Source organism: Diabrotica undecimpunctata, chromosome 9 (assembly GCF_040954645.1).
Source record: "Diabrotica undecimpunctata isolate CICGRU chromosome 9, icDiaUnde3, whole genome shotgun sequence".
In the NCBI taxonomy this organism is placed as follows: domain Eukaryota; kingdom Metazoa; phylum Arthropoda; class Insecta; order Coleoptera; family Chrysomelidae; genus Diabrotica; species Diabrotica undecimpunctata.
The window spans coordinates 87,153,192-87,181,104 of NC_092811.1; the positions used below are offsets into that span (position 1 = coordinate 87,153,192).

The 27,913-nt window shown below is 32.7% G+C and overlaps 3 protein-coding genes across 5 annotated transcripts in view; 1 reads left to right on the plus strand and 2 right to left on the minus strand.

Annotated features, from left to right (window-relative positions):
- LOC140450229 (uncharacterized) overlaps window positions 1–13,331 on the plus strand; it is a 92,938-nt gene extending 79,607 nt beyond the window's left edge. For all 3 annotated transcript variants that reach the window (XM_072543737.1, XM_072543738.1, XM_072543739.1), the window contains 2 exons: window positions 4,047–4,414; window positions 12,138–13,331. In XM_072543737.1, the coding sequence (XP_072399838.1) occupies window positions 4,047–4,414; window positions 12,138–13,097 (1,328 nt within the window). In that variant the 3' untranslated portion in view covers window positions 13,098–13,331. The remainder of the gene's footprint in view (window positions 1–4,046; window positions 4,415–12,137) is intronic.
- A 3,243-nt stretch (window positions 13,332–16,574) lies between these two features.
- On the minus strand, window positions 16,575–17,731 carry LOC140451218 (uncharacterized). The gene is made up of 2 exons (XM_072544954.1): window positions 17,605–17,731; window positions 16,575–17,068 (listed from the first exon to the last, which is right to left on the minus strand). Exons 1-2 carry the CDS (start codon window positions 17,729–17,731, stop codon window positions 16,575–16,577), a joined length of 621 nt encoding a protein of 206 aa, XP_072401055.1.
- Window positions 17,732–19,733: 2,002 nt separating this feature from the next.
- The window catches only part of LOC140450230 (dnaJ homolog subfamily B member 12), a 37,388-nt gene continuing 29,208 nt past the window's right edge, over window positions 19,734–27,913 (minus strand). Inside the window, exon 6 of the mRNA XM_072543740.1 lies at window positions 19,734–20,226. Coding sequence (XP_072399841.1) covers window positions 20,114–20,226 — 113 coding nt within the window. The 3' untranslated portion in view covers window positions 19,734–20,113. The remainder of the gene's footprint in view (window positions 20,227–27,913) is intronic.

Sequence of the window (27,913 nt, forward strand, 5' to 3'; positions counted from 1 at the left end):
AGTAACAGACGCTAAATACCTTGGTCTCCATCTTGACCAACGTTTCACTTGGAAGAAACATATCTAGACCAAAAGAAGGCAGCTCGACCTAAAATTCCGGCAAATGTATTGGCTCCTTGCCATTGCCAAAATTTTCTACAAAGCCATACTGAGACCTATCTGGTTCTACGGACTACACCTATGGGGCTGTGCAAAGCCAACGTCGTTGAATATTATGCAAAGATTCCAGTCTAAAGTGCTAAGATCGATAGTGAATGCACCATGGTACGTAAGTAATCACACACTTCACTACGACTTAAAGATTCCTTTCATCAGAAAAGAAATTCATCGAGCCACGAAGTCACAAAATGAACGTACCATTCATCATGAAAATTAGCTAGTAAGGGAATTATTCAACAATGGTCCAGCCACAAGAAGACTAGATAAAACCTGACCCCAAGACCTACTTCAAAACTAAACCAAAATAGAATAAGATGAGATATCATTGGATATCTCTCCTTCACGCCCAAAACCTGTAACACATTTACTTAATACTGTGTAATGATATAGATTGTAAATAGACATAATTATACAAAAAAACTATATCAGTTATACACCGGTTCAGATATTGTGAAATTCGTTAGTGTGCAGAGACTTAGATGAGCTGGACACATTGCTAGGATGTCAGATAACGAATACACGAAAAGATTAACGTTTTCAAAATCAGAAGACACAAAAAACAGAGGACGCCCACGAAGGAGATGGATTGTTGATGAGAAAGAAGAAGAAGAAGATGAAGGGAAGTTGTCAGGAATTGACAGAGGTTGCGACTTCTTTGTCAGCAGGCCAGGATCCACAATGAAGTGTCGAGCCAGTTATGATGAATTTCCTCTCTAATAAGGAAAGGACCTTCCAAGATTTACCCAGAAGTAGATAGACCAGTACCCAGAAGGTATTGGTCCCAGTCCAGTGTCCCAGTGGTAATTGGACACAATTTTTGCCAAATTCTTGCCATTGGACTTACAGGGTTTTCTTTCTTCACAACATCACTGTTCAAAATATTTATTAAGTCTTTTCCAAACCGGATTGTTTAAAATGTAGATGTAAATTAGTAAAATAAAAATGTACTTCATTGAATCTAATTAATTGGTCATTAGTTAATAGATTTGCCTGTATGACTAAAAATGCAGTCATTGTCAGGGGCACTTCTTTGCTCGTTTCTTTTTCATTTTTATGTTAACTCTTATAAGAGGCGCTTATTTCTGAATTCTGGTCCATCTCTTTTTCCGTTTATTTCCGTGTCGATTTTAATCCCTCGATTAGGACGAAACGATGTCAGGTCGACAATGCACCCATATCATGCAAAAACTGTATTCCCCCAGAGATAATTAGCTCTCTGCGTCAATGCTTAGGCCACATTTGTCATCTGTGCCGTGCATCCCCTGGGCACTGTTATGTTACACCTCGGAATTGGGGAACGCATTGGTCACACAATTCTCACAATATGATAAGTCCATTTTGTGCACACTAGCATTTACACATGTTAGTGTGCGAATTTTGTTTGTACAGGTGTTTATGTAAGGTCTTACGTCTGTCTTGGACAGAGTACTGAAAAGGTTAGATTTTCAGTATTAGACTGGCATGGTTTTTTGACTTTAGCGATAGTTTATCTCCTTTTTGCTGTTACATATACGTCTAAATTATCAAATATATACCCAGTCAAAGTTTCAATCTAGATAGTTTTCTTAGATTAACTTATCTACGTGTTAATTATGCTTGATATTCTATATGTGAGCTTTTATCCACATGAAGCTAATACAAAAATAGAGAAGTTGTAAGGCAACTTATATAATTTTTTTATGGCTTTCGAAGGAACATATAAAGTACATCCAGTGCTGCTTAAGGTTTTGGATGCATTTGAATAAATAACTCTCGTTCTGAACAGTTGCTAGCAAGCCTTAATAACGTGGTTCAGTTAACTTTCTTCTTAATGGCAATGCTCGCACAAGAAGCCGTCGTTTTCCTCCTTAGAAGCTGTGCAAGCTTCGTGGCCCCAGCGATGGTAACCAGAGTATCTTATCCATCCTTTATAATCCTTTGAACAGGAATACACTTCACTACAGTACAGACAATCAGCGTCACGTATATTACTGTAAAATCCTTCTTTAAATTGTAGTTGACGTCCTCCCCACTCCTTTTTTGATATTTTTTCTGCTTTGCTTGGCACTGTGTCTGTGTTTTTTCTTTTTGATAACACCTTTGATTTTTCTTCTTTCTCTCTCTTCTTTTGTGCATTTAAAAACCGTCTAATCTCATTTTCCCTTTATATTTCTTCTTTTTCCTTTTTTGCTTGTTCCAATTTAAATTTATATGGGCTTGACACAGCAGCAGTTTCTCTTTTTTGGATTGTCTTTTTAGCAGCTTTAGCTTTTGGCAATGGAATAATATCTCTAGAGCTTACAGGGAAGGAAGTTCGTATTTTTGAGCAGAAAAAGGCCCAAGTCTTTGTTGAATCGCACCTTCTTGCATTAAGATTTCTAGCCCAGCCTCAGATTGTTGTTATGAATGTTCAAAAGGTTGGTCTATGCCTTTTTGAACTGTCTCAAGTACAAACACTCTTCAGTTTGACATGCTTCACGCTGTTGGTGATCAGATCTAAGCTGTTGAAAAAGCACATCAGTGCATTCGACAACAATGTAATCAGCTTGGTTTAGTGGAACATTGTCGATCTTACAAAATCCATTTATTGCTCTCGCTGTGGTTGCTGCCTTTAAAAAATGTTCTCCAAGAAGTCGGCACACTTGAAACTGGGTTACTACTGGGTTATTTTTTAGAAAAATTTTAATGGCTTTGATATAGAATATATTCAACGAGCCCATAAATAAGACATCTAAAGGCTGCATTTTATGGCTACAATGCGGTGATAAACAAACGACGGTGGTGGGACTCTCTCTTGCTTTTTAAATAAATGCCAGGTTTTTTGCATAGGTTGCATGGCCGTCTAAGATTAACAAGACTGGGTCGGAAGCTAATGGTTTGGCATGAGTCAGAAAATGGTCAAACCATTGAAAGAATTCTAGTTTTGCATCCATACAGATGGGAAATAGACAGTAATAGTTTCAGGTGGAGCTCCATCTTGAAATTCCTCTTCCATCTCATTTCGTCTTGGAAAAATCACGTATAATGAAATAAACACATATACACAACAAAGCCGATCTCTTTCAGCTGATGTCAAAGCACCAACTTGACGCCTATTCTTGAGAGCGAGAATCTCGGAGCTCTTGGACTGAACAGTTATGAGTCCTGTCTCGTCAACATTGAAAACCCTGTAAGCAGGGTAGAATTGCTTCTCTTCAACATTCTTAAGGATATTAAAAAACTTTGTCATGTTATGTTTATCGAATTTCTGAGCCCTTGCTACAGAAGTCTGTTCTGGTTTCGTTCAAATAATTTCAGGGTGCCGATGTCTGGATCTAGCAAACCCAGCAACGAAGCCAGCTAATTTTTTGTCATGGGATTAAAATTGATCGGAATGCCATTGCTAGGTTCTATGGTAATGAGCGAAGATCTGAAATGATGACTCCAAAGAATCATACCTCTAAATCCAGTATATGTCACACCAATTCCGATTCTTGTTCTTCTGTGAATACACCTCGGTACTTCTGCCCCTTTTTGTTGTCTTTTGCATCGATATTCTTATCAAGGGCCATCCTCTTCGGAGTGTTTCTTGGAACAGAGAAAGTTGCTGCAGTTGAACACGGTAGAGTACACAGAGAAGTTTTTTCGATATATTTTTTAAAACTTTTAAGAGTATCCATAACAATCTGATTAGCAATTATCTGCATATAAATAAGTTTAAAATTTAATACAAATTTTTTAAAATTAAATAAAAAAAATTACTAACTAATTACTAATTTATATCATTAGTTGTTTAAATGTAGTGATAATAAATGTCGGTTCTTTTGTCCAGCAATGTACCGATTTTTAAACATAACCTGTAAAATCTAAATGCTGTTTAACTGGTACTTATATCAAGTAGATGTAAAAAAGAGTTATATATGTTTTAGAATGTTCCAATCAAAATAACCTTCATCAAATGAATAGCGCCGAAGAAATAGTAGAAAATCTCCCGAAGGTATGGAAAGTTCTTATAGAACTACTGAGTCACCAAACAGTCCCTACAAATGTTCTTACAGACGAAACAAGTGACGAAGATCCTTGTTATAAAAAAGTCGACACCCCGAAGGGACCAAGCCTCGTCCTAAGTGTAAGCCAAACGTTTATTCGACTTAAGGATCTAATACTGGAGAAGAAGTCGTTGGAAAAGGAGACTGCGCACTTAAAACATTTAAATGGTCATTTGGAGAATCGGTTACAGGACCAGGAAAAAAGGCTGGAATTGGTGCAAAATGAGCTTTCAAAGACATGGCTAGTGGTAAGTCTGCATATTTTGATATCTGAATCTTGAGTTAAATTCTGTGAAATTTGACATATATATATATATATATATATATATATATATATATATATATATATATATGAAAGTAGAAGATTGCATTTCATTTCAATCGGAACTCCACCATTGCTCTACACGTGTTTCGAGTTATTCAACTCATCATCAGGAGCACTTGTGGAAGTTCAACTGAAATGAAATGCAGTCTAGTATTTGGTTATTATAACCAAAATAACAAGCCAGGTACGCTAGCAGCGACATCTATACGAAGTAACAAGAAGTCCAGAGACCTCTCTCTGATAGTAAATTAGGTGAACCGCAAATTCAAAGCCTCTTACTAGAGACTTTTAACGACGCTAGAAGTACATTTTTACTTCAACATGCATCTACGATTCACCTTTGAAAATTACTATCTTTTTCGCTCTTTACGTAGAGAAAGACGTTTAAATGAAAGTAGAAGATTGCATTTCATTTCAATCGGAACTCCACCATTGCTCTACACGTGTTTCGAGTTATTCAACTCATCATCAGGAGCACTTGTGGAAGTTCAACTGAAATGAAATGCAGTCTAGTATTTGGTTATTATAACCAAAATAACAAGCCAGGTACGCTAGCAGCGACATCTATACGAAGTAACAAGAAGTCCAGAGACCTCTCTCTGATAGTAAATTAGGTGAACCGCAAATTCAAAGCCTCTTACTAGAGACTTTTAACGACGCTAGAAGTACATTTTTACTTCAACATGCATCTACGATTCACCTTTGAAAATTACTATCTTTTTCGCTCTTTACGTAGAGAAAGACGTTTAAATGAAAGTAGAAGATTGCATTTCATTTCAATCGGAACTCCACCATTGCTCTACACGTGTTTCGAGTTATTCAACTCATCATCAGGAGCACTTGTGGAAGTTCAACTGAAATGAAATGCAGTCTAGTATTTGGTTATTATAACCAAAATAACAAGCCAGGTACGCTAGCAGCGACATCTATACGAAGTAACAAGAAGTCCAGAGACCTCTCTCTGATAGTAAATTAGGTGAACCGCAAATTCAAAGCCTCTTACTAGAGACTTTTAACGACGCTAGAAGTACATTTTTACTTCAACATGCATCTACGATTCACCTTTGAAAATTACTATCTTTTTCGCTCTTTACGTAGAGAAAGACGTTTAAATGAAAGTAGAAGATTGCATTTCATTTCAATCGGAACTCCACCATTGCTCTACACGTGTTTCGAGTTATTCAACTCATCATCAGGAGCACTTGTGGAAGTTCAACTGAAATGAAATGCAGTCTAGTATTTGGTTATTATAACCAAAATAACAAGCCAGGTACGCTAGCAGCGACATCTATACGAAGTAACAAGAAGTCCAGAGACCTCTCTCTGATAGTAAATTAGGTGAACCGCAAATTCAAAGCCTCTTACTAGAGACTTTTAACGACGCTAGAAGTACATTTTTACTTCAACATGCATCTACGATTCACCTTTGAAAATTACTATCTTTTTCGCTCTTTACGTAGAGAAAGACGTTTAAATGAAAGTAGAAGATTGCATTTCATTTCAATCGGAACTCCACCATTGCTCTACACGTGTTTCGAGTTATTCAACTCATCATCAGGAGCACTTGTGGAAGTTCAACTGAAATGAAATGCAGTCTAGTATTTGGTTATTATAACCAAAATAACATTATTTATTTTGGTTATTTTGGTTATAATAACCAAATACTAGACTGCATTTCATTTCAGTTGAACTTCCACAAGTGCTCCTGATGATGAGTTGAATAACTCGAAACACGTGTAGAGCAATGGTGGAGTTCCGATTGAAATGAAATGCAATCTTCTACTTTCATTTAAACGTCTTTCTCTACGTAAAGAGCGAAAAAGATAGTAATTTTCAAAGGTGAATCGTAGATGCATGTTGAAGTAAAAATGTACTTCTAGCGTCGTTAAAAGTCTCTAGTAAGAGGCTTTGAATTTGCGGTTCACCTAATTTACTATCAGAGAGAGGTCTCTGGACTTCTTGTTACTTCGTATAGATGTCGCTGCTAGCGTACCTGGCTTGTTATTTTGGTTATAATAACCAAATACTAGACTGCATTTCATTTCAGTTGAACTTCCACAAGTGCTCCTGATGATGAGTTGAATAACTCGAAACACGTGTAGAGCAATGGTGGAGTTCCGATTGAAATGAAATGCAATCTTCTACTTTCATTTAAACGTCTTTCTCTACGTAAAGAGCGAAAAAGATAGTAATTTTCAAAGGTGAATCGTAGATGCATGTTGAAGTAAAAATGTACTTCTAGCGTCGTTAAAAGTCTCTAGTAAGAGGCTTTGAATTTGCGGTTCACCTAATTTACTATCAGAGAGAGGTCTCTGGACTTCTTGTTACTTCGTATAGATGTCGCTGCTAGCGTACCTGGCTTGTTATTTTGGTTATAATAACCAAATACTAGACTGCATTTCATTTCAGTTGAACTTCCACAAGTGCTCCTGATGATGAGTTGAATAACTCGAAACACGTGTAGAGCAATGGTGGAGTTCCGATTGAAATGAAATGCAATCTTCTACTTTCATTTAAACGTCTTTCTCTACGTAAAGAGCGAAAAAGATAGTAATTTTCAAAGGTGAATCGTAGATGCATGTTGAAGTAAAAATGTACTTCTAGCGTCGTTAAAAGTCTCTAGTAAGAGGCTTTGAATTTGCGGTTCACCTAATTTACTATCAGAGAGAGGTCTCTGGACTTCTTGTTACTTCGTATAGATGTCGCTGCTAGCGTACCTGGCTTGTTATTTTGGTTATAATAACCAAATACTAGACTGCATTTCATTTCAGTTGAACTTCCACAAGTGCTCCTGATGATGAGTTGAATAACTCGAAACACGTGTAGAGCAATGGTGGAGTTCCGATTGAAATGAAATGCAATCTTCTACTTTCATTTAAACGTCTTTCTCTACGTAAAGAGCGAAAAAGATAGTAATTTTCAAAGGTGAATCGTAGATGCATGTTGAAGTAAAAATGTACTTCTAGCGTCGTTAAAAGTCTCTAGTAAGAGGCTTTGAATTTGCGGTTCACCTAATTTACTATCAGAGAGAGGTCTCTGGACTTCTTGTTACTTCATATATATATATATATATATATATATATATATATATATATATATATATATTGTTTATTAGGGCTGCAGTCAGAAGGTTGGCCGAGATGTTAGATAAACACTCTTTTGACTTTTTGTCAAGCTTTCCGAGTTGTTATATTCCTTTTTCAAGACACTGTAATGTCTTGAATTACAGTGTCTTGAAAAAGGAATATAACAATTCCGAAAGCTTGACAAAAAGTCAAAAGAGTGTTTCTCTAACATCTCGGCCAACCTTCTGACTGCGCAGCTCTAATAAACTGGTGGTTTTGTATATATATATATATATATATATATATATATATATATATATATATATATATATATATATATATATACAGATTGAACGAATTTAAAACGGAACATACGAAATCAATGTATTTCGGCTCAACTCCGCTCTAGGTGGTTGGCCAACAAAAGGTTGTCAAATAATTATATTATAAAAATCCAATACTTCAGCGGGCTGCTGGATTCTGAATTCATTCAAGAACAAGTCAAAACTCCACCCAAATAGGTTGCCTCGAATCACTGTGAAAACTAGACTACACAAGCAGTTATTATGCTGTCAAACCACTTATCGCTTCCTTATAGTCCAAGAGATAGAGCCGAAATTTTGAACTGATCAGTAATATGACATTTCTCTATTGGAATATATTCATTGTAACTGGGTTAAGACTTTGCCTTACAGACGGACGCCCCTCGTGGTACAGGGGGTGGCTATACAGGGATGAAGTTGTAATTTTTTTCAGAAAAATTAACGATCGATAATATGGCTGAAAATTTGCCCAGAGTAAGATCTTGGTATAATCAGACGAAATCCCAAAGGGCGGACGCGAGAGTGAATACATAAGGGCTGGCGGACAGGGGTGAAATTGCAATTTTTTGGGGAAAAATTAACGATAAGTAATATGTCCGCCATTTTCATGGCTCATTATTTAGCCCCTAAAAACTCTAAATCCAAAAGGGCGGACAGCTGGGTTGGTAAAGAGAGCCATCAAACGGGGTCAAATGTACCACTTGCCTGCGCATTTTAGGTCTCGGTAACAATTTTCAAACTGATTTTTTATTATGATATTTTTATACCGATTGATTTAAAAATTTGTATGCTCACTTCTGTTACTATTCTGAGAAGCGTCAAGTAGAGTTTTCCTCAAAATTTTCCAAAAAAATTTCCGTAAATAAAAATTTTCGTAATTTTTTGAGGTAAAATCTAATTTATAGAATCCGTTCGATTTTCTGTAAGTTATACCATGATTTTTTTCCAAAAATTTTCAAACGATTTTTCCGATAAGAAAAAAAAATTAGAAAAACTTTTCTAAAACATTTGATAAAACTCTTTTGTAGTTTTAAAATGATATTATGATAATGTTTTTTTTTTCAAACTAAAGTCATATTTACTTTACAAATCACATTTTTTTCTTAAATATAAATATTTTACGAATTAATTTTTAATTGAATAAATGTTTGATATTTGATATTTTATTAAATTAAAGTAATTTTATAATGTTAACTATAAAATATTTTTGGTATAACAAATAGTAATTTTACTTATTTTTTATTACAATAAAAAGGTTTTTAAATTTATATTGCATAAATAATGATTGTTCAGATATAAGAAAAATTTGATTTATTATTACATTAATAATCAAATACAAAATATATTATTTCTATTTATCAATAGGTAAAATTCAATTTGTAGAATTCCTTTAACATTTTACAAATAATTATTAATAAAAATCAATTTAATAGTGGAATTATCAATTTTTTAAGTTTTGAAATTTACTTTGTACTTAGATATTTTCAATATTTTTTTAACGTTCAAATTGATTGAATTTTTTTTTCATTAGTTAATTATAATTTTACAAATTCTGTTTGGACATTAATTTTGCATCATTATTATTTTAAAATATTAAAATAATAATGATGCGCGTTCCATTTAGATCAGTAATTCTAGACGCATGCGCTAAATGTAATAAGTATCAAGATGCTTTTATCCAACTTGGTGAAACTGACTTCGATTGTAATGAAGTTTTTGAAACCTTAGAAACTTTCATATGTCACTTATATGGAACAGGACTGATGAGAACAATTCCAAAAAGAAAAGTAAACGATGTCAGATTTTCACTATTTAACTGGCAGTATAAGTTGCATGATATGAACGAGCCTTTTAAAAAAAAAAACTAAAAAATTTCGATGCTTCAAGCTTACCACCATGTCAAGATGAATTACACCAACATCTACTGCGAGCCCATTATATTTCAAATATTTGGACAAATGCTCATAAAAAAGTACCAACAGAATTGATTGTTGAAGAACATGGTTGGGAGTTTGAAGATGAAACATATAAATTCAAATGGTTTAGTGGACCTCAGATGCCAGAATCAATCCGAGAAGTAGTGATTGAAAATGAAGCAGATAATGAATGTGATATTATTGAAAGTGAAAGTAACGAAGATGATGAATGTGATGACATCAGTGAGAGTGAGAAAAATGACGAAATTTTTAAAGTTTTTCTAAATTTTTTTTTTCTTATCGGAAAAATTGTTTGAAAATTTTTGGAAAAATTCATGGTATAACTGACAGAAAATTCTAAAAGGATTCTATAAATTAGATTTTACCTCAAAAAATTACGAAAATTTTCATTTACGGAATTTTTTTTGGAAAATTTTGAGGAAAACTCTACTTGACGCTTTTCAGAATAGTAACAGAAGTGAGCATACAAATTTTCAAATCAATCGATATAAAAATATAATAAAATCAGTTTGAAAATTGTTACCGAGACCTAAAATGCACAGGCAAGTGGTACATTTGACCCCGTCTTATGGCTCTCTGTACCAACCCAGCTGTCCGCTCTTTAGGATTTAGAGTTTTTAGGGGCTAAATAATGAGCCATGAAAATGGCGCACATATTACTTATCGTTAATTTTTCCCCAAAAAATTGCAATTTCATCCCTGTCCGCCATCCCTTATGTATCCACTCTCGCGTCCGCCCTTTGGGATTTCGTCTAGTTATACCAAGATCTTACTCTGGGCAAATTTTCAGCCATATTATCGATCGTAAAAAAAATTACAACTTCATCCCTGTAGAGTGACCCCCTGTACCACAAGGGGCGTCCGCCTGTAAGGCAAAGTCTTAACCCAGTTACAATGAATATATTCCAATAGAGAAATGTCATATTACTGATCAGTTCAAAATTTCGGCTCTATATCTCCGACTATTAGGCAAGCTTCTCTTTCCTTTAAAGGAGACAGATAGTTGAACGATATTTTATACAATGTCTATCACCGGGTATGGATCTATTTTTGTCCAAGTTTTATATTGGTCCACTATTTCAAATGCAGTTCAAACAGACATATATTAAATTGTATGTTCCGTTTTAAATTCGTTCAATCTGTATATATCTACCTAGAGCTAAGATTAATACTATTACAAGAACTAATATTACACTCAACAGTCTTCCGGGTTGAACCGCCTCGATTATCATTGCGCCGAGCTTTCGACATCCTCTTTGATGTCTTCTTCAGGGCTTCTGAGATCTAAGTCTTCCGAGCTTCCAGACACAACTATACTGATCACTAATCAATTATATTTTTTCCATTGACCATTTCCATAATTTTGACCATCAATTGACAATTATAAAATTAAAAAGTTTTCTTTTTGTTCTTGACCTATAAAATAAAACTTATACTTTGCGGTTTTGTAAATTATTTCATCAATAAGTTGACATTATAAAAAAAAATGAGACCATGTGAGTTAAAATCGGTCCACTGGGCTAAGAGTTATAGCTGTTCAAGCTCAATTCAAGAAATTGTTTAATGCCCTGGCCAAGAAATTCGCCTACCTACACCCTAATTTTTGTGCAATTTGGGATTGTCAGGAAAAAGTTCTGTCAGTCTATAAATGATAAAAACTGCGATTTTCGAAAATTGGCTATCTTTAAAAGGCTGTATCTATGTAAATGGATTGTAATTCGCCAATGCTTGTTTGAAAGGTATTAAAAATCCTTTAATTTACCTTTTTCTACAATTTTTTTCGTTGAATGGTTAAATTTTAAAAATTAATCGAAAATCATAAAATTTTGTTTTTTTCTTTTCTTTCTTCTTGACCTCTAAAGTAAAACATCTTTTGTGGTATTGTAAATTATTTCACCAAAAACTTAAATTTCTAACAAAAAAAATAGAATATTGTGAATTAAAATCGGTCCACTCAACTCAACGATATAGCTCTTCAAATATAGAATAAAAAGGACTATTTTTGACTCTTTCGAGGGGCATATCTCAGGCCCAGGGGCAATTCCTACAAAAGTAGTCGAAAAGTAAAAATATTGTTCATACTAGTACTCGGAAATTTCTTTTTCCAACAGTTTTTGTCAGTATATTTATTTTTAGTTGGTTTAAGTATTTCTTAACATGGTCGATTAAATCACTTATCGGTTTCTTATGTCTTTATTATGTATATATATATATATATATATATATATATATATATATATATATATTGTTTCCCGTATTTATTTAAAAAAAATTAAGTGTTTTAGGCCTTTCACATTATTATTTTTTTTTTTTATTTTTAGGTTGGGAAGCTGCAGAAACAACACCAAATGTTACACACCCAAGAAAAAATCCTGCGATACGAACTTGCACAAAAAAGAAAACTTTTGGGCGAATTAAAAGAAGAATTGGAATACAGTAGGGAAAAATGGGCACAAGCCAGGGAAAAAAACTCCAACACCGAACTGCAGTGGAAGCAGCTGAGAACTGAGTTCGCAAGCAGGAGAAATACTACAGTAGAAGATGTAAACAACAGCGCAGAAAGTGGTTATAGTGATGATAGAGAAGGACTTAGTGATGAGGAACCAGGATATGAAACTGATGTATCGGAGTGCGCCCAGAAAACTGGAGAAGATACTGAAAATCAAGATTTAGAAATTGAAGACTTGAGTGAAGATAATTTACCTAATCAAAGTGACGTTTTAGAAAATACTGTCGATAATAATGTATCAGATGTAAAAAGCGTATGTCAGAGTGAAAATAATGGCAATAGCAGGACACTTACAGGTCAAGACAATTTAGTTCAATGCGAAGAAACTAAAGTTACGGAAAAAGAAAAATCTTCATCAACTAATGAATGTTCTGATATATCCAAAACAAGAAGTTCAGACTCTTCCCAAATAGAAACAGTAAATAGCTTAGATAGGCCCAGTACATCATCTTCTAGAGTAGATGATTCAAGAAAGGCATTTGAAGAAATGTTAGCAAAAAAAGAAGCACGACTCAAAAGATTAGAAAGCCAAGCTGAAAGCTTAGTAACCCAAACAACAAATACTGCCAATAGAAGCATTGTAATCAGTAATAGGTTAGATAATCTTCACGAAACGTATGGCTCAAATAATGAAGTCGAAAATAGGGAAGACATATCTGCTATTACAGAAAGAGTAGAAAATGAAGAACCAAATGCTGATTCAATAGAAGTCATGGCAAATGAAGAAGCAAGAAGTGATATTGAAGAATCTAGAACTGAAAGAGATACATAATATTCTGCACGTTTTTCGGTTGAATATATATTTATAAGGACAACTGACAAAACCTGAAGATAAGTATTTATACAGTACCTTATATATCAGTTTATCTGTACCTAACGCTCGTAGGTAATATTTTTTATTGATCGTTTTAGAATTCCTATTTTATTAATTTTGAGAATATTGTAATTATAATTTAGTCTTGTACCTCAACAGATTTTATATGGAAATAAAATGTTTATTAATGTTCTTACTATTTCTTTTGTAAACATGTGTATTTTTACACATTTTTAAAAAATATATATGTTTTTATACAAGGTAAATAAATATCTAGATATGGTAATCAGTAATAAAAATCTAAGGTGTATTTTTTACAATTATTGGGAGTACAAGCGGATGCTTAAGAAAAGGTCACAAACAGACGAGGAGATAAATAATCCTATGCCGCATATTCCAATCCGGTGCCGATGTCTGGAGTAGTTATAATAATTGTAGTATTTTTTGTTTGTTTATTTTTTTGAAACTGTCTATTTGTGTATAAAGAAAATGTTTAGACCATGGGAAAAATCACCTACAGTTGTTTGTGCATGGGAGCAAGAGAACCCAAGTAGTAGTAGAGAAAGTGTAGTAGTCAACAATCTTTTTAAGTGTGAGTGATACAAAAAATAATGACACTGTAACTGTAACTGTAGAAAAGTGTTTAAGACTTTCAAAGAAAAGGATTGTTTTGAATGAACAATCTAAAAGAATTTGTATGAACGTTTACAAAAATCTTCAAAATGATCCTGAAAATAGTTGTAAAGGCAGTATTATAAGAAAAACGGCCTTTCTAACAGGGATTCCGTATTCTACCATGCACGACATCGTGAAAAGTGGTGTTAAAATCGGATGATCGTTACCCGATGATGGTAAGATCCGATGCTGGAAAACCTAAACAAATTAATATCGTGACTGCTAAATGTTTAAGGAATTTGGTTTACGAGTAATACAAAAAAATGTAATACCAACAATTGATATTATATACACCAAGCTTGTTGTGATGGGAAGAAGCTGCCCTAAAACCACTTTACGTAGACGGCTGAAAAAACTTGAGTTCAAATACAAAATCGTGGATAAACGGATGGCTATTATGGAAAGTAAGAGGATAGTACACTGGCCTTTAGATTATTTAAAAAAAAATTCAAGAATATCGAGACCAACAGCGGGCTATATATTATTTAGACGAGATATGGTATGACACGCATGATACCGCTAGTAAGGGTTGGACTGATGGTTCACTTAGGTGCCAGTTGAAAGGAGTCCGCATAAAGGTTCTCGGATGGTTATTGTGCACTGTGGATCTGCAAATGGTTGGATGCCAAATGGGTTAATGCTTTGCGGAAAAAAAATAGAAAAATGTAGTGTAGGTTATCATCAGAATATGAATTCTACTATATTCGAAGAATGGTTTAAAAATACACTACTTCCGGGCATATAACACCGGGCAGTGTGATAGTTATGGACAATGCTAGCTTCCTCTCAAATAATGATTTGTATTTTGAAGACAACTATAATAAGAAACTTGTAGTGCTTCGTACTAAAACTTATAAGAAACAATATATACTGGACACTATTGCAATACAACATGGCCATACTGTTTTAAGGTTACCACCTTATTTTTGCATATTTAATCCTATAGAACTTATTTGGGGACAAGTAAAAAAACGGATTCGGAAGAAAAATAGTTTTCCAAAATTTGAAGCGAAAGTGGTCGATTTAATTCGATATGAACTATCAGAAATTACAAGTGCCGACTAGAAAAAAGCAGTAAACCATGTAGTGAAAGTAGAAAATGAGTACAGAAGAATAGGAAAATTATTTTCAAACAGTGGACAACTTATTATTAATCTGGTGGATAGTGACGATGATGAGAGCTCACCTGCAGGAGAATTATTTTAGACAACGTACGCTAATATGATGATTATGTCAGTTAAAACAACTCAGTTTTTCATTATAAATTGCTAACTTTGTTTAAAACAATATTTTCTTAAATATAAAATACTTTTCCACATTTTCGTCTATGTACGTCATCGTTAAACGCTAATAGGGCTTTTCAACGCTTCTCATATGTTTCAGGCACTTGTGATATGTCGTATAAGTTTAATATATCTACGTCATACGTTATTGATATATAGTATATACCAATAACTATACATACCAAAGACGTATGACGTAGATATATTAAAATTGTATGACATATACCAAGTGCCTGAAACAAATGAGAAGCGTTAAAAAGTCCTATAGAAGATGCCTTTGTATCACCTACTATTTTTTCCGACAGAGTGGTAGAGTGATATTTTTTTTACTTTTACCTTTATTTTACTTTTATTTCACTTTTAACCATTTAAAAAACAAAGAAATATAACGTTTTGTTTGTTTTTCCAAAATAAGATTTTCTGCTCTTTGACTATAATATACACATTACACATTGTTATTTTATGATTTAATACTTGTATCAAAAAATTTGTGTTCGTGAAACAACCAATATCGCGAGACGTCCCTGGACATCGGTTACTCGAATTTCATAACATACAAATATTATCTATTTGAATTTGCCGACGGACGAAATATCGATGGACCCGACTTTACCGCTGAATGTAAAGATGGACCTCGTAAATACGCATGCCCCAAAAAAATAAATGAACCCTAAAAACATTTATAGGTCGGTTATATTTATTTGAGAAAAATGCGATAAGCAGCACTATGATCAGTGAAGAACAGGATAGTACCGACCTAAATGAATTATAATATGGTATATTTTATAAGAACTTGGTTCTATAAATTTGTATTGTTATAAACAAAGCTTAATTTTATGTATTGATGATTTTGTTTAAGTTTAAATTACTTTAATCATATTTCTACAATGCATTTTCTATAAAATGTTCGAACAATAATTGGTTTGTATACAAAAACTAATTAATAACTGAGCGAACGGTAGGCACTTAAAGATAAAAATTATATATTTAAATAATTTATAAAACTCTAAAGTAAAAATTAAAAGTTTATCTAGCCAACACTTACTTACATTATTATCTTCTCCTAAGAACTGATTTTCAAAGATATAGATATTGCAAAAATAAGTGAAGTTTTCATAATAAGGCCACGTTTTTCTTAAAAAATTGAAGCAGTAGTTTGGTGTTGAATATATGTCGATAATCCCTACATCTGATTATGTAAGAAAATATTCCGGGTAAGCTCAGTATTGAGAGAAACTTGTCTCGGTATTACACTTCGGCACTTTCTTCCTCTGAATCACTGTTCTCCACATTGATAATAATTTTATTTAAAACAAGAATGTTTTTCAGATTCTTTTTCGATATTTTTTACGTGCATTATTGCTTTCTTCCAGTTATCCTCAGAGATACTTTTAAATTCAGAACCTATTAGTTTTAGGACAGTGTTGTAACATTATGGACGTACATTTTTTTGTCTCACATTATATTTCAGTTGAGATCATAACAACTCTATTGGATTTAAAACGCAGTAATATGGTGGTAGTCTTAAAGTTGTATGTCCATTTTTACTTGCTCCATCATCAATAATATATTCCTTTACAAATAATTTTGTATTAAGTACCTCTACTAATTGGTCTTTAGTGTACCAATCTTCAAAATATAAATCTTGTGGTAATAAAAAATCTTGCAATTCATCCTTTCTAGAGTATTTATTCGGAATTTTTTTAAGTTGTCTAGAATGATATGATGCATTATCTAAAACAATAACACTGTTGTCTGCTAAATTTGGTAATAAGTTATTTTTAAACCACGATTCGAAAAGTTCACCCGTAATATCTTGATGACAGTCCAAACAACTGTCTTTAATGTCTTTTGCACTTAATAGTAAGCCATCGGTTACCCAACCGTCTTCCCCTCCACAATGTAAAATGCATATTCGTTTGCCCCTGGAAGCTGGTACATTAACTTTGCACTTTACATTATTACTCCAACCTTTTCCAATTGTTTCGTTAGTGTCAAACTACGTTTCATCTAAGTGATAAATTTTTCTTCCGCTGTTTCTGTACTCGGTTATCTTTTCCAAATATTCATTACGCCATTTTATTAAACGGGCACTTTCCATTATAGTATGTCGTTTATTGATTGTTTTATATTTAAAACCATTTGATAGTAAAAATTTTCTTAAAGTTGATTTACAACAATTAATAAAATTTTTAGATTTTAATTCAGCTAAAATTTGGTTGTGTGGATATAATATTACCTGCAAACATATTATAAATGGTTTCTGAAATGGGACCTAACAGATGTTGCTCAATAGATCGATGTCGTCCAAAGTCGCTCGTTTTTTGTCTATTTGTAATGCACTCCTGTATAATTCGATATACAGTAGCACATGAAACTTTTGTTAAAGCCGCAGTTTTTAAAACACTCGCGTGCCGTTCCAATTCTTCACATAATCCATTAAACACATTTAACACAATTTCTTTAGCGTCTTTCGATAAATGTTTTTTTTTCTGGCTTTTTAATACTTCCTCCACTTGGTCCAGCAACATTTTCAGGATTATTTGGTGGTAGAATTTCCTCATTTTCTTCAACAATTTCTACTTCATTATTCTCAACAATTTCTAATGCACTATTCTCGCATGGACGCCACATTTTTATTTACTTAATATTTTCTGATAGCGAAATCGTCACTAATAAATGCGTGCTCTCTTTACAGAGTTTAAACTAAAAATTATATGTATAACAATACCGAAAGCCACATCAGTTTTGTTATCGGTCGTTCAGAATTTCGAGCAAATTTAAAAACCTTGGTCAGCACAGAAGGGCTGTGGACAAGAACCCGACAATCGAGTAAGAGGAGTCATAAACTCATAAACCTTTATTGATGGGTATAAAAAGTGGCTTACATCGGCAACTTTTAGCAGTAGCGTAAATAAAAATATTATTTTGATTAATTAGACCTAACAGTTATAATTATTTAAATATAATATATTTATAATTGTAGCTAATGAAATTATATTTTACAGTAATTATTTTTGCCTTTTTCTGAATACTATCCTGTAACAAGGCAAAATATTAAAGAGGAACTATTAAAACAGATGTCATTTGATCTAAGCACATGGACATATTTTGTTCGGTATCACTTGTACACAAATTGGTCTATCTCTTTAAATTTCTCAATTATCTGTAACCGGCCATACCATTTTAATTTCATAGGAAATTAGGCGACAGGGTAGGATTTGCACGTGCTAATGATGTCGAGTATTTCCAATAAACATGACATATTATGTTTCTCTAATCTTAAACATTTCAGCTAGTCATTGCATTTTTATTTTATCTCACATTGAAAGATGTAATAAAAATTTACGACTTCCCGTCTTCACTGCCGATAAGAATTGCAGTGTAAAAATGTAAAATATTTACATTGCACTAATTTGGCTTATAAATAAACCTTTTAAGAACTGAAAAAAATCTAGAGGACAAATAAATAAATGACAAATCAATGTATGATAGAAAAATAATAGGATTTTTGTGTTAAATTCAGCAAAAATGTTTAAACAAGAGGTCGCTTATACAAAAAGTGGTCCTAATTTATTTAACAGTTTTGTATAAATCCATTTTTAGGTTGTGATAAGGGCCTAATACAACTAAAAACAACGTTTTTAAATTAAATAAGCCCAAACTAGAGTATAAGAAACTGATAGAACAAGGTTTGGTGAATTCAAAAATAATTGTGTGTTTTTGAGCCTTTAATCATCATTTTTCGTTTTTTTTTTAGTTTTAAATTGTTTATAAGTTGAAAACGATCAACTTTAGAGAAAAATTACAATTAACCTTTTTTTATTCAGAACGATCCAGAAAATGATAAAATATTAAAAACGATTGTTCACAAAAAAAAAATAAAAATATTAAAGCTATTTCACTAACGCCAAAACTAGTTTGCACTGAAAACACTGTAGAGAACTGCATGTTTTTAGCAATGCCTGATATTATTGATTATTGTTTCGCTCGTAGATCTTAAACGTTTTTGGTAGCATTTAGCTTAAGTTTCTTAAGAATAGTTTCAATAAACGAATAAAGTTTAATTCAGAATTTAAAGTTTATCCAGTTAGTCGGTAACTAATAAAGTTCTATTTTATTTACGTTTGTTTACTAATAATATTGGCCATGAGCACGTGTGCTTGGTTGTATAGTAATTTCCAGTCACTTCTAGTCTGTCAAAAAGTGACTAACTTGGCAAAAAAAAATACTAAATTCACTAGACAGTTCGCACTGGGATTAGAGAAATGAGTATATTATTATACATCTCAGTCCTTGATAAGTTTGCAGTTAATAACTACTTCTGGTAGAGTACTTTTATTTTAATTTTTATTGCCTGCTTTTATTACAGATAACTATATTTTTACACAGTCTCACCGAAATACGAGGCGACTATACCTTCTGGCCCAATTTTAGGCCCGATAAGATTATTTATTTTCTATTTAATTGAGTACTAAATTAAAAAATATTAAAAATTTAAATATTATTTGAACTTATCTACAAACTCTCGAACTATTAGCGGAACCTGATCAACAAGAATTTGTTGTCATATGAACTCTATCGTAAATGGCTTACCATGGTGTCGTTGACGATAATGTCGTAATGAAAACACAAATAATTTTTGTAATATATATTAAACATTTGTTTTCATGCCTGCTAGTTACGCTACAATAGAATTTAAAACATACATAACTCAACGAAAATTTAAAGATAAAGATCTATTTGGTATATGCACCTATGAAGTAAATAGTTTTTGCTTCTTTCGTGCCATATTTTTACAAATTTCACTGCATGGTATATCCTGTTTTTCTAAAAATGTGGTAATATTTTACTTAACACGTATTCCTACATCCTCTATACTCACATCGACAAAATTTGCAATAATCTATAATAACTCAACCTTACTGACCCTTCCTCTATGACACAAAATAAATTAACTATAAATATATTGATAAAATCTCTAAATGTGGAAATATACGAACACTATTTATTTTATTATCTATTTCTTAAATTCTGTAGATTCTCGCACGAAGGCATTTTTATGTTCTGGGCATTATGGTACAGTTCCTGGTCCCCAAAATTTCTTGCTTTCCAAATCATCGATTCCTCTGAAAAATTAAATAAAAATTTATGAAGTAAATGTAATAAAGCAAATATTTAGTTTGTTTTTAATGATCGAACAATTTTTTTTTATTTGAGAAAAAGTCGCAACAAAATGGTGATTAGCGACAATTAGAACAATACATAAGTTACAATTTGGTGGTACAATATAAGTATCATACTCCAGTCGTCAGAGACGGAAATGCCACTCAACCTCTAAAAATCATACGAACAAGCTGAATTTTGCCGAGAATATTAATTTTGGGATCCCAAAAAAGATAACCATTTTTACCCGCGGCCTTCCCTCTAAAACCCCCCTAGTAAGGGGGTAAAAACGCAAAAAAAATCAATTTACCAAGAATCTGTACGCCGTAGAAAAAAATTTTACAAATAAAAAATGTAGCTGAGATAATTTTAAACAAAAATGTTTATTATCACTTTTTGTGTAGAATAAACCATTCCCTCAGAAACAACGCTTGAAGCGACCGTCGATTTTGAATGTCAGTTAAGTGCGCTAAATCAATGTTCAATAAAATTTGTATCAGCTTAACGCTAAAAATTCGATATCTTTTGACTCAAGTGTCCTATCGACAAAAATCAAGATGCGTTTTAAAGATAAATAAATTAGCTTTCGTACGCACTGTTTGTATTTTGCCGCAAGTAAACTTAGATTTTATGAAGGTGTTAAATAAATAAACGTGTCGCGATTTTTGCCATTTTTTATGATTTTCATGAGATCAATACAATCTATCCCTTTTATTGACTGGCCACTATAAAGTTTCGATTACTAGTGCCTAACCTTTAAAACCTATGGCATAAAAATTTAGTTTTGAGTTTTGGCAACAAATGTGACGCATTTGAAATATGCTTAAAAAGCGCTGGATTTAAACTTTCACATAGACATAAGAAACAATCTAAAACGTTAAAATTTTTTTAAGTGGTACGTTTTTCAAAAAACTAAATTTCTGCTATAAACTATACCCAAAACCGTCTTCTTGAGGGCATTTCCCGTGACGTGCAATCATATCGATTTTCATCATTGACATTCAAAATCGACGGTCAACAAGCATTGTTTCTGAGAGAACAGTTCATTCTACACAAAAAGTGCTAATAAACATTTTTATTTAAAATTATCTCATCTAAACATTTTTTTCTACGAGGTACAGATTCTTGGTAAATCGATTTTTTTGTGTTTTTACCCCACTACGAGGGTGGTTTTAGGGGGAAGCGCGGGGGGAAAAGTGATAAACTTTTTTGCATTTTTTTGGGGATCTCAAAATTAATATTCTGGGCAAAATTCAGCTTGTTCGTATGATTTTTAGGGGTCAACTCTCTGACGACTGAACTATAAGGTTATATACATTATCTACAAAAACATACAATTCGTTCGCTGTATCTTTGCACATGTATGAAATTATTTACGAACTATTTTTAAATTTTGTCTCATTTCTACTCACACAATATAAAATGTTGAAATTAAGCCGCTTGTCCAACATTTAATAATGCATCAGACAAAGACAGTAATATAACAACAGTCTGTGATAAAGTCTCATCATTGAACCTGCTTATTGTCAACTTCACAGCGTTGTGGTGTTTACAAAAATTATAATCATATTGTTAATTTTCCATTACATTTTCGTGCCTTGAGTTTATAAATTTTCTTAAAAAGAGTTGTTATAACGAATAACTGTTCACTTAGTGTTGGATTTCTTGATGTAAGTATAAATTTTGCAGTTAAATTTTCTTACCTTTAATTTGACGTATCATTTTTGAATCTGGCTAAAACTTTGTCTAACGGATCGATATAAAACATTTGTTGTCATAAATATCAAACAAATATCAAACCTGGAAATATAATTAATATGCCTGGAAATACATTAAATTCTCAATCCCAGCAGCTTGTGCTGAATTTGTTTGAACATTTTGAGTTGGAAGAAAGGAACGTAGGACTCTTATTGGCATCTTTGGCTTGTGTTCAAGAGGTATTGTAATGAATTGTATGTTGTTTAATAATTTACCTATCATGAAATTGTTTTTAATTTAAGAGGGTAGCTGCTGCCTTGAAAATATCACGGCGTACAGTATGTACAATTAAAAAACGAAAAGAAAGCAATCCTGTCTTTTCAAGTCCAGGCAAAAGTAGACGTCGTCGTAAAAGCAAGACAACTGATCGCCTGAAGGAACTAAAATGGCAATACGAAACACTGTGTACAATATGTACCTACAAAGTAAGTATAAGTTGATATTGTACAAAATAAAAACGATCTGGTTTATACCCCAGCCAATAGATGTTTCACATCAAAATTAACACTTCTAAAATAAAGTTTCACTATTATTACTAGCTTTTATTTTTTTTTTTTTTTTAGAAAAGCATGTTAGTCTACAAAGTTTGAAATGTGAATTAGAGGAAAAAGAAGTTGTTACTATGGGAAAAACATCCTTGAGCATTGTACTGAGAGATATAGGATTTAAATATAAAAATATTGCTACTTTAAGAGCAAAATTCTTTCGTAAGTATTTTGAAAACCTGGAAAGTGTGCATCCAAGACAACTTGTTTTTTTTTTGGATGAAACAGGGATTTATTCAAAAAGAAATAAAACAACTTCCTGGCAAGACACTAGTAGCAAAAGTGTACGTAAACCAGAAGGTTTTAATGGTAAACGTTTCATAATTGTTCGCGCTGGTTCTTCTAAAGGATTTGTTTCTGAAGCAAGTTTATTGTTTTGTTCAAAGTCTAAACATATTGATTACTATGGAGAAATGAACAACGGCATTTTTACTAAGTAGATAAGGACACAAGTAATTCCCAATTTAGAAGAACCATCGTTGATTGTAATGGATAATGCTCCATATCATAGTGTTCTTTTAGAAAAAAAACCTACCACTGCTTCAAAGAAAGATAAAATTGTTACCTTGCTGACAACAAATAACATGCAACTTGACCCAAAATTTACAAAGCCTGAATTATTAAAAGTTGCAAAAATGAATAAAAAAGAAAATGTGTATGTTATTGATGAGTTGCTAAGAGAGCATGGTTATGAAGTGTTGAGACTACCTCCTTATCATTGCGAATTCAATACTATTGAATTAATTTGGGCAAATTGCAAGTCATATTACAATAAGCATATTGGTAGGGACGGCTATTCTGATAGTGCTGTTATAAATATGTGGAAAGAGGCGCTTAATCAATGTAATGGAGGCATTTGGGAAAAATGTGTAAGACATACTCATGAAATTATTCAAAAGTGGTGTGTCCGAGAGCAAAATATAGTTGATATTGATATTCAACCCATCATAATAAATCCTGAAGATAGCTCGGATTCTGAAAGTGAAGAAAATATATAATTTTGATATTTTGTTTTTTTTTTTCAATTTATTTTAATCTTAGTCATTTAGTGATATTTGTGGAAATAAGTTGTAACAAAGTAATTGATCCATTCTTTAGGCTAAAATAATGAAACCTTTTACACATAACTTTCCACACTTTATTTTGGAAACTACAGAGAAGTTCGATACACAAATAAAAAAAATTGATAAAAACCAGCTAGTATAAAAAATAAATACCAAGTCTCTAGGTATGCGACAAAAGGAACGTCGTATTATTTTAGCCTAACAGATTGAGTACTAAATGTAAATGTTTAATATTGTATTTTGAATGAAAACTTTTGTTTCATCCAGTAACTGGCTTCGGCTGTTGGATGCTTTGGTGTATAAATAAATATGAGAATTTAAGCTGTTTGATCTTGGGTCCATCTCTCTCAACTACAGTATTTCAAATAGAGCATTTCTTCCAATAATCATAATAACGTTGAATATGTAGAAAACAAAAACAAAAACAATCACTATAAATACGTTTAACGGGATATTAAACATTTCCTAATTATTTCATGAATCTAGAAAAGACTTACGTTTGAGTTAAACGCTTTGATTTAATTCGTACAACTATGATGTGCAAAGATATAGCGAACGGAGTGTATATGCATTTTTCTACCAAGTTCTGTAATCTCAACTGCTATTGCTTCCAGATTATTTGTAAGTAGAAAATGTTTATGATCTATGGATTTGTTTACTAAAATTGCAACTCCCCCACTTGCGCGAGCTGTGTTTGTTCGGTCTTTACGAAAGCATGTAAACTGTTTTGGCGAATTGGATTAGACGATACAAGATTAGTTTCCTATAGACAAATAATTTCGGGACTAATTGAATTTCTGATTAAATGATATTAAGCAGTGGTAAGTTCATCAATATTCCACTGTAAAATAGAATTGAATATTATGTTTCAGTTGAAGAGAGTTCGTTGACAGTAGGGTCTTGCCCGAGAAAACGTATCAGTTTGGTTTTTAGCCCTTTTTAGTAGAACAATGTTTTATAGCTTTGTCTGGAATATATTGTTAAGAGATGGTAAGCAAATAGATTGTTTATTAATAAATGATTCGAGCGACTTGGGGGTAGATAATAAGCGTTTAGATTTTTTTGGTTTTATGAGGCTGAGCAGGAAGAAGATTTTTATTAAATGATTATCAACAGTATTTTCGACAGGCGGAGATAATGTTTCATCTATGGTTCGTTTGGCGAAGGGACAGGGTGATTCTTTCATGATCGCTAGTGAAGTCTGTGAAGGTATCTCCATATTTTCGGCTGTAGCAGAGTGGAGTATTTTCGTTGGTTTTAAAATCTTGGGTTGCTTCAGAAACAGGCTGTATAATTTGCACTGATGTAGAGTGGAAGGTGTTTGGTGTGGATACTTGTAGAATTATTTCTGTATTTTTGTTATTTTGATCATTATTAGAAGTTTGGCTAACTTGCAAATAAGCATTGGTAGAAGAGTCAGAAGTTTGAACAGTAGAGGTGGTTAAGAGTCCTGAAGGCTGAGAAGAAGCATTTTTATTACTTGAAAAGTTACTAGCAATGTGAACTGTTTGTTTACAGATATAACATGTCATAATATCCTGCGAAATGAATATTGTATAACTAATATTATCATAATTTACAACAATTGAATCTGGGATCGTCATGTTATGCGGACTAATAAACACTTGTATTATAAAACTTAATTATCTGGCTATATTCTGGAAGGGAGGGAAGCATTGATTTTTAAGAACGTGATTGGAGAAGCTAAGTTTAGGCCGAGATGTTTTAATTCTTGAATGATTACGTCATGTGGTATAGTTGGACAAACATTTGATAGAACTAGTGTTTCTGTCGTCGTTATAAGCTTTCTGGCCCTGACTATTTCTCCATGTACCTCTGTAGACCTAAAGTTCGTCTAAATTCCTTAACAGCTTGGTTGATATTTAAATATATACATATTCGATTGTTAGATAGACGAGACGTAAATAAGATGTTTTTGGGATTTATTAAATTACCTAAGGGGATAAGGTAATCTTGAAGTTGTGCATTATTAATAGCGCTGAAAAGTATTGCTTATTCTTTTGTTGGAAAGTTTTGCTGGGAGGCTGCTAAAGAATAAGATTTATTCTCTGAGATATTCTGTACAGTAACATCTGATGACATGTTGATAATTTATTTTACGGTACTACAGAAACTAATTACCTTTCGTTTCCCGCAAAAACAGACTGGTTAATTATTTATAATCCATAAACCTGTGTCTATCTACAATTGCTGTAGTAGACTAACAGGAATAGAAAACTAACGTAACTTGTTTAAAATTGCAACTATGCTTAAATAATGTATGTGGAATAAAACTTACAGTTTAAAGTTTGCTCACTTTAACTATAATTAAAAACTAGAAGTTTCACTGGTAATAAGCAAAATATCAAGAGCCGAGACACTCCGTGTTTACAACTCATTAACTTTCTATAAATTGTGTGGAAATAAACTCTAGTTGAAAAAAAAAATGAATGAACTCCGTTGTACGTTTTAGCTCCGTATTAGCTATTAAACTTGAAATTGTCATTTTCGCACAGCGTTGCCTTATTGTCAAGATAGTAGCAAATGTAGGGAATTATGAAATAATGAAAATGTACAAAAATCCAGAATAATGAATTATAAACAAGATTTTGTATTATCAAATTTAAATACAAAACAAATTGCTACTGGTTTAAAGTAATCATATTTGACATAAGTTATCTCTATACTTTAATTGTGTTCTCAAGGATATGAAATACACATTAAAATAAATAGTCCCTAAAACGTATTAGAGAACTTCATCATTCTTTTTAAGGAAAAACATTTCACCATATATAGTTACATGGTTCTCCATCAAGAATGTTTTGAACCTCTCAAGGTTCTAGAAATTTATAAAATTTAATCAGTAAGATTAAATTATAATTTAAATTTTCTTTAAGTAGCATGTGATCAGTTTGGATTTCGAAACTGTAGGGAAACTATGTATTGATTGTAGAGTGAACTCAGTAAGTAGCTCTACACTCGATGCAGTCGGTTCCAGGGGCTAGAAAAAGAACAGATATAGAGAAGTAAAGCTAAGCACACATTTTTAACACGAGTCGTGTTAACGCGCATTAACACGTGTCATATAAATATCTATTACGTTATTTTAAATACGAATAAATCTATACATATTTTTGTGATGTATCGCCAAAGACCGACAACACGTTTTAACATGCCTAACCAGTATTTTCAATATCTAACGTGGTCAGCTTTTCGTCAGAGTGTTATAGAATGTTAAAACATCAAGACGAGGTTATATTCACCAGGCCGCGGTGCCGCGAGTTTATTTACAGATTTATTTTATTTATACATTTAAATATGGAGGAACGATTAATAGAAGAATAGAAGAGTACGAAGGTATGATTTTTTGTACAACGTACAAAGGATGAACCCAGTACTCTCTGGATTCATATCGTAGCACAAACAGTGCTGCAGTAACAGCTATCATTTCCTCTTCTTCAGCTAACTAATCCATCTCTTCTTGTAGGTGCTCCATTATATTATAAGCACTATTTCACGTTTAAAAATATCAAAATTTCAGCATACCACACGTTTTACAATACCGTATTTACAATATTTTACGTATATGAGGTGCCGTGTTGACGCGTGTTAAAAATGTGTTAACTTTACTACTACTACTACTTGTCGGTTTATAACGTTCTCCGCCGTTTTCCGACTTCCAATCGCCACTTAGTCCGGTTGTTCCATAGGTCTTCTTCTATGGTCCTCTCTCTCAGTTCTTTATTTATTCCTTCGCTCCAACTTTTTCTCGGTCTACCTCGTTTTCTCTTTCCTTCTGGTTGCCATTTTAATATTTCTTTTGGTATTCGTTGTTCATCCATTCTTTGTATGTGTCCGAACCAGATAAGTTGTTTTGTTGTTAGGTCACCTGTGATTGTTCGTTTGATTCCCATTATTTCTCTAATGCGTTCGTTGGTAATCCTTTCTCTTCTAGATCTTCCTGCAGCTCTTCTCGAAAAATCCATTTCCGTCGCTTTCAGCGTTGCCAGTGTTCTTTCTTTCAGTGGCCATACCTCACAGCTGTACAAAGTGATACTTTTTACTGTAGTCTCATATATCCTCTTTTTATTTTCTTTGCTGATGGATTGGTCCCATAAAATGCTGTTTAACATTGTGATGGCTTTTCTCCCTGACGTATTTCTCTCTCTTATGGCTTTGTCTAATGTTTTGGCCATCTTTTTAAATAGTGATACCTAGATATTTGTAGTCACAGCAGTGCTTTATAGTGGTGTTATCGTCTAATATGAGATCTTTTTGTTCTA

Excerpts from the sequence above, each read along its gene's own strand:
- LOC140451218 (XM_072544954.1), bottom strand. The coding sequence starts at position 17,731 with ATGTGGCGTCCATGCGAGAATAGTGCATTAGAAATTGTTGAGAATAAT. Across the intron at positions 17,069-17,604 it reads TGCTGGACCAAGTGGAGGAA|GTTGGAGTAATAATGTAAAG; the intron begins GTATTAAAAAGC and ends CAATTGGAAAAG.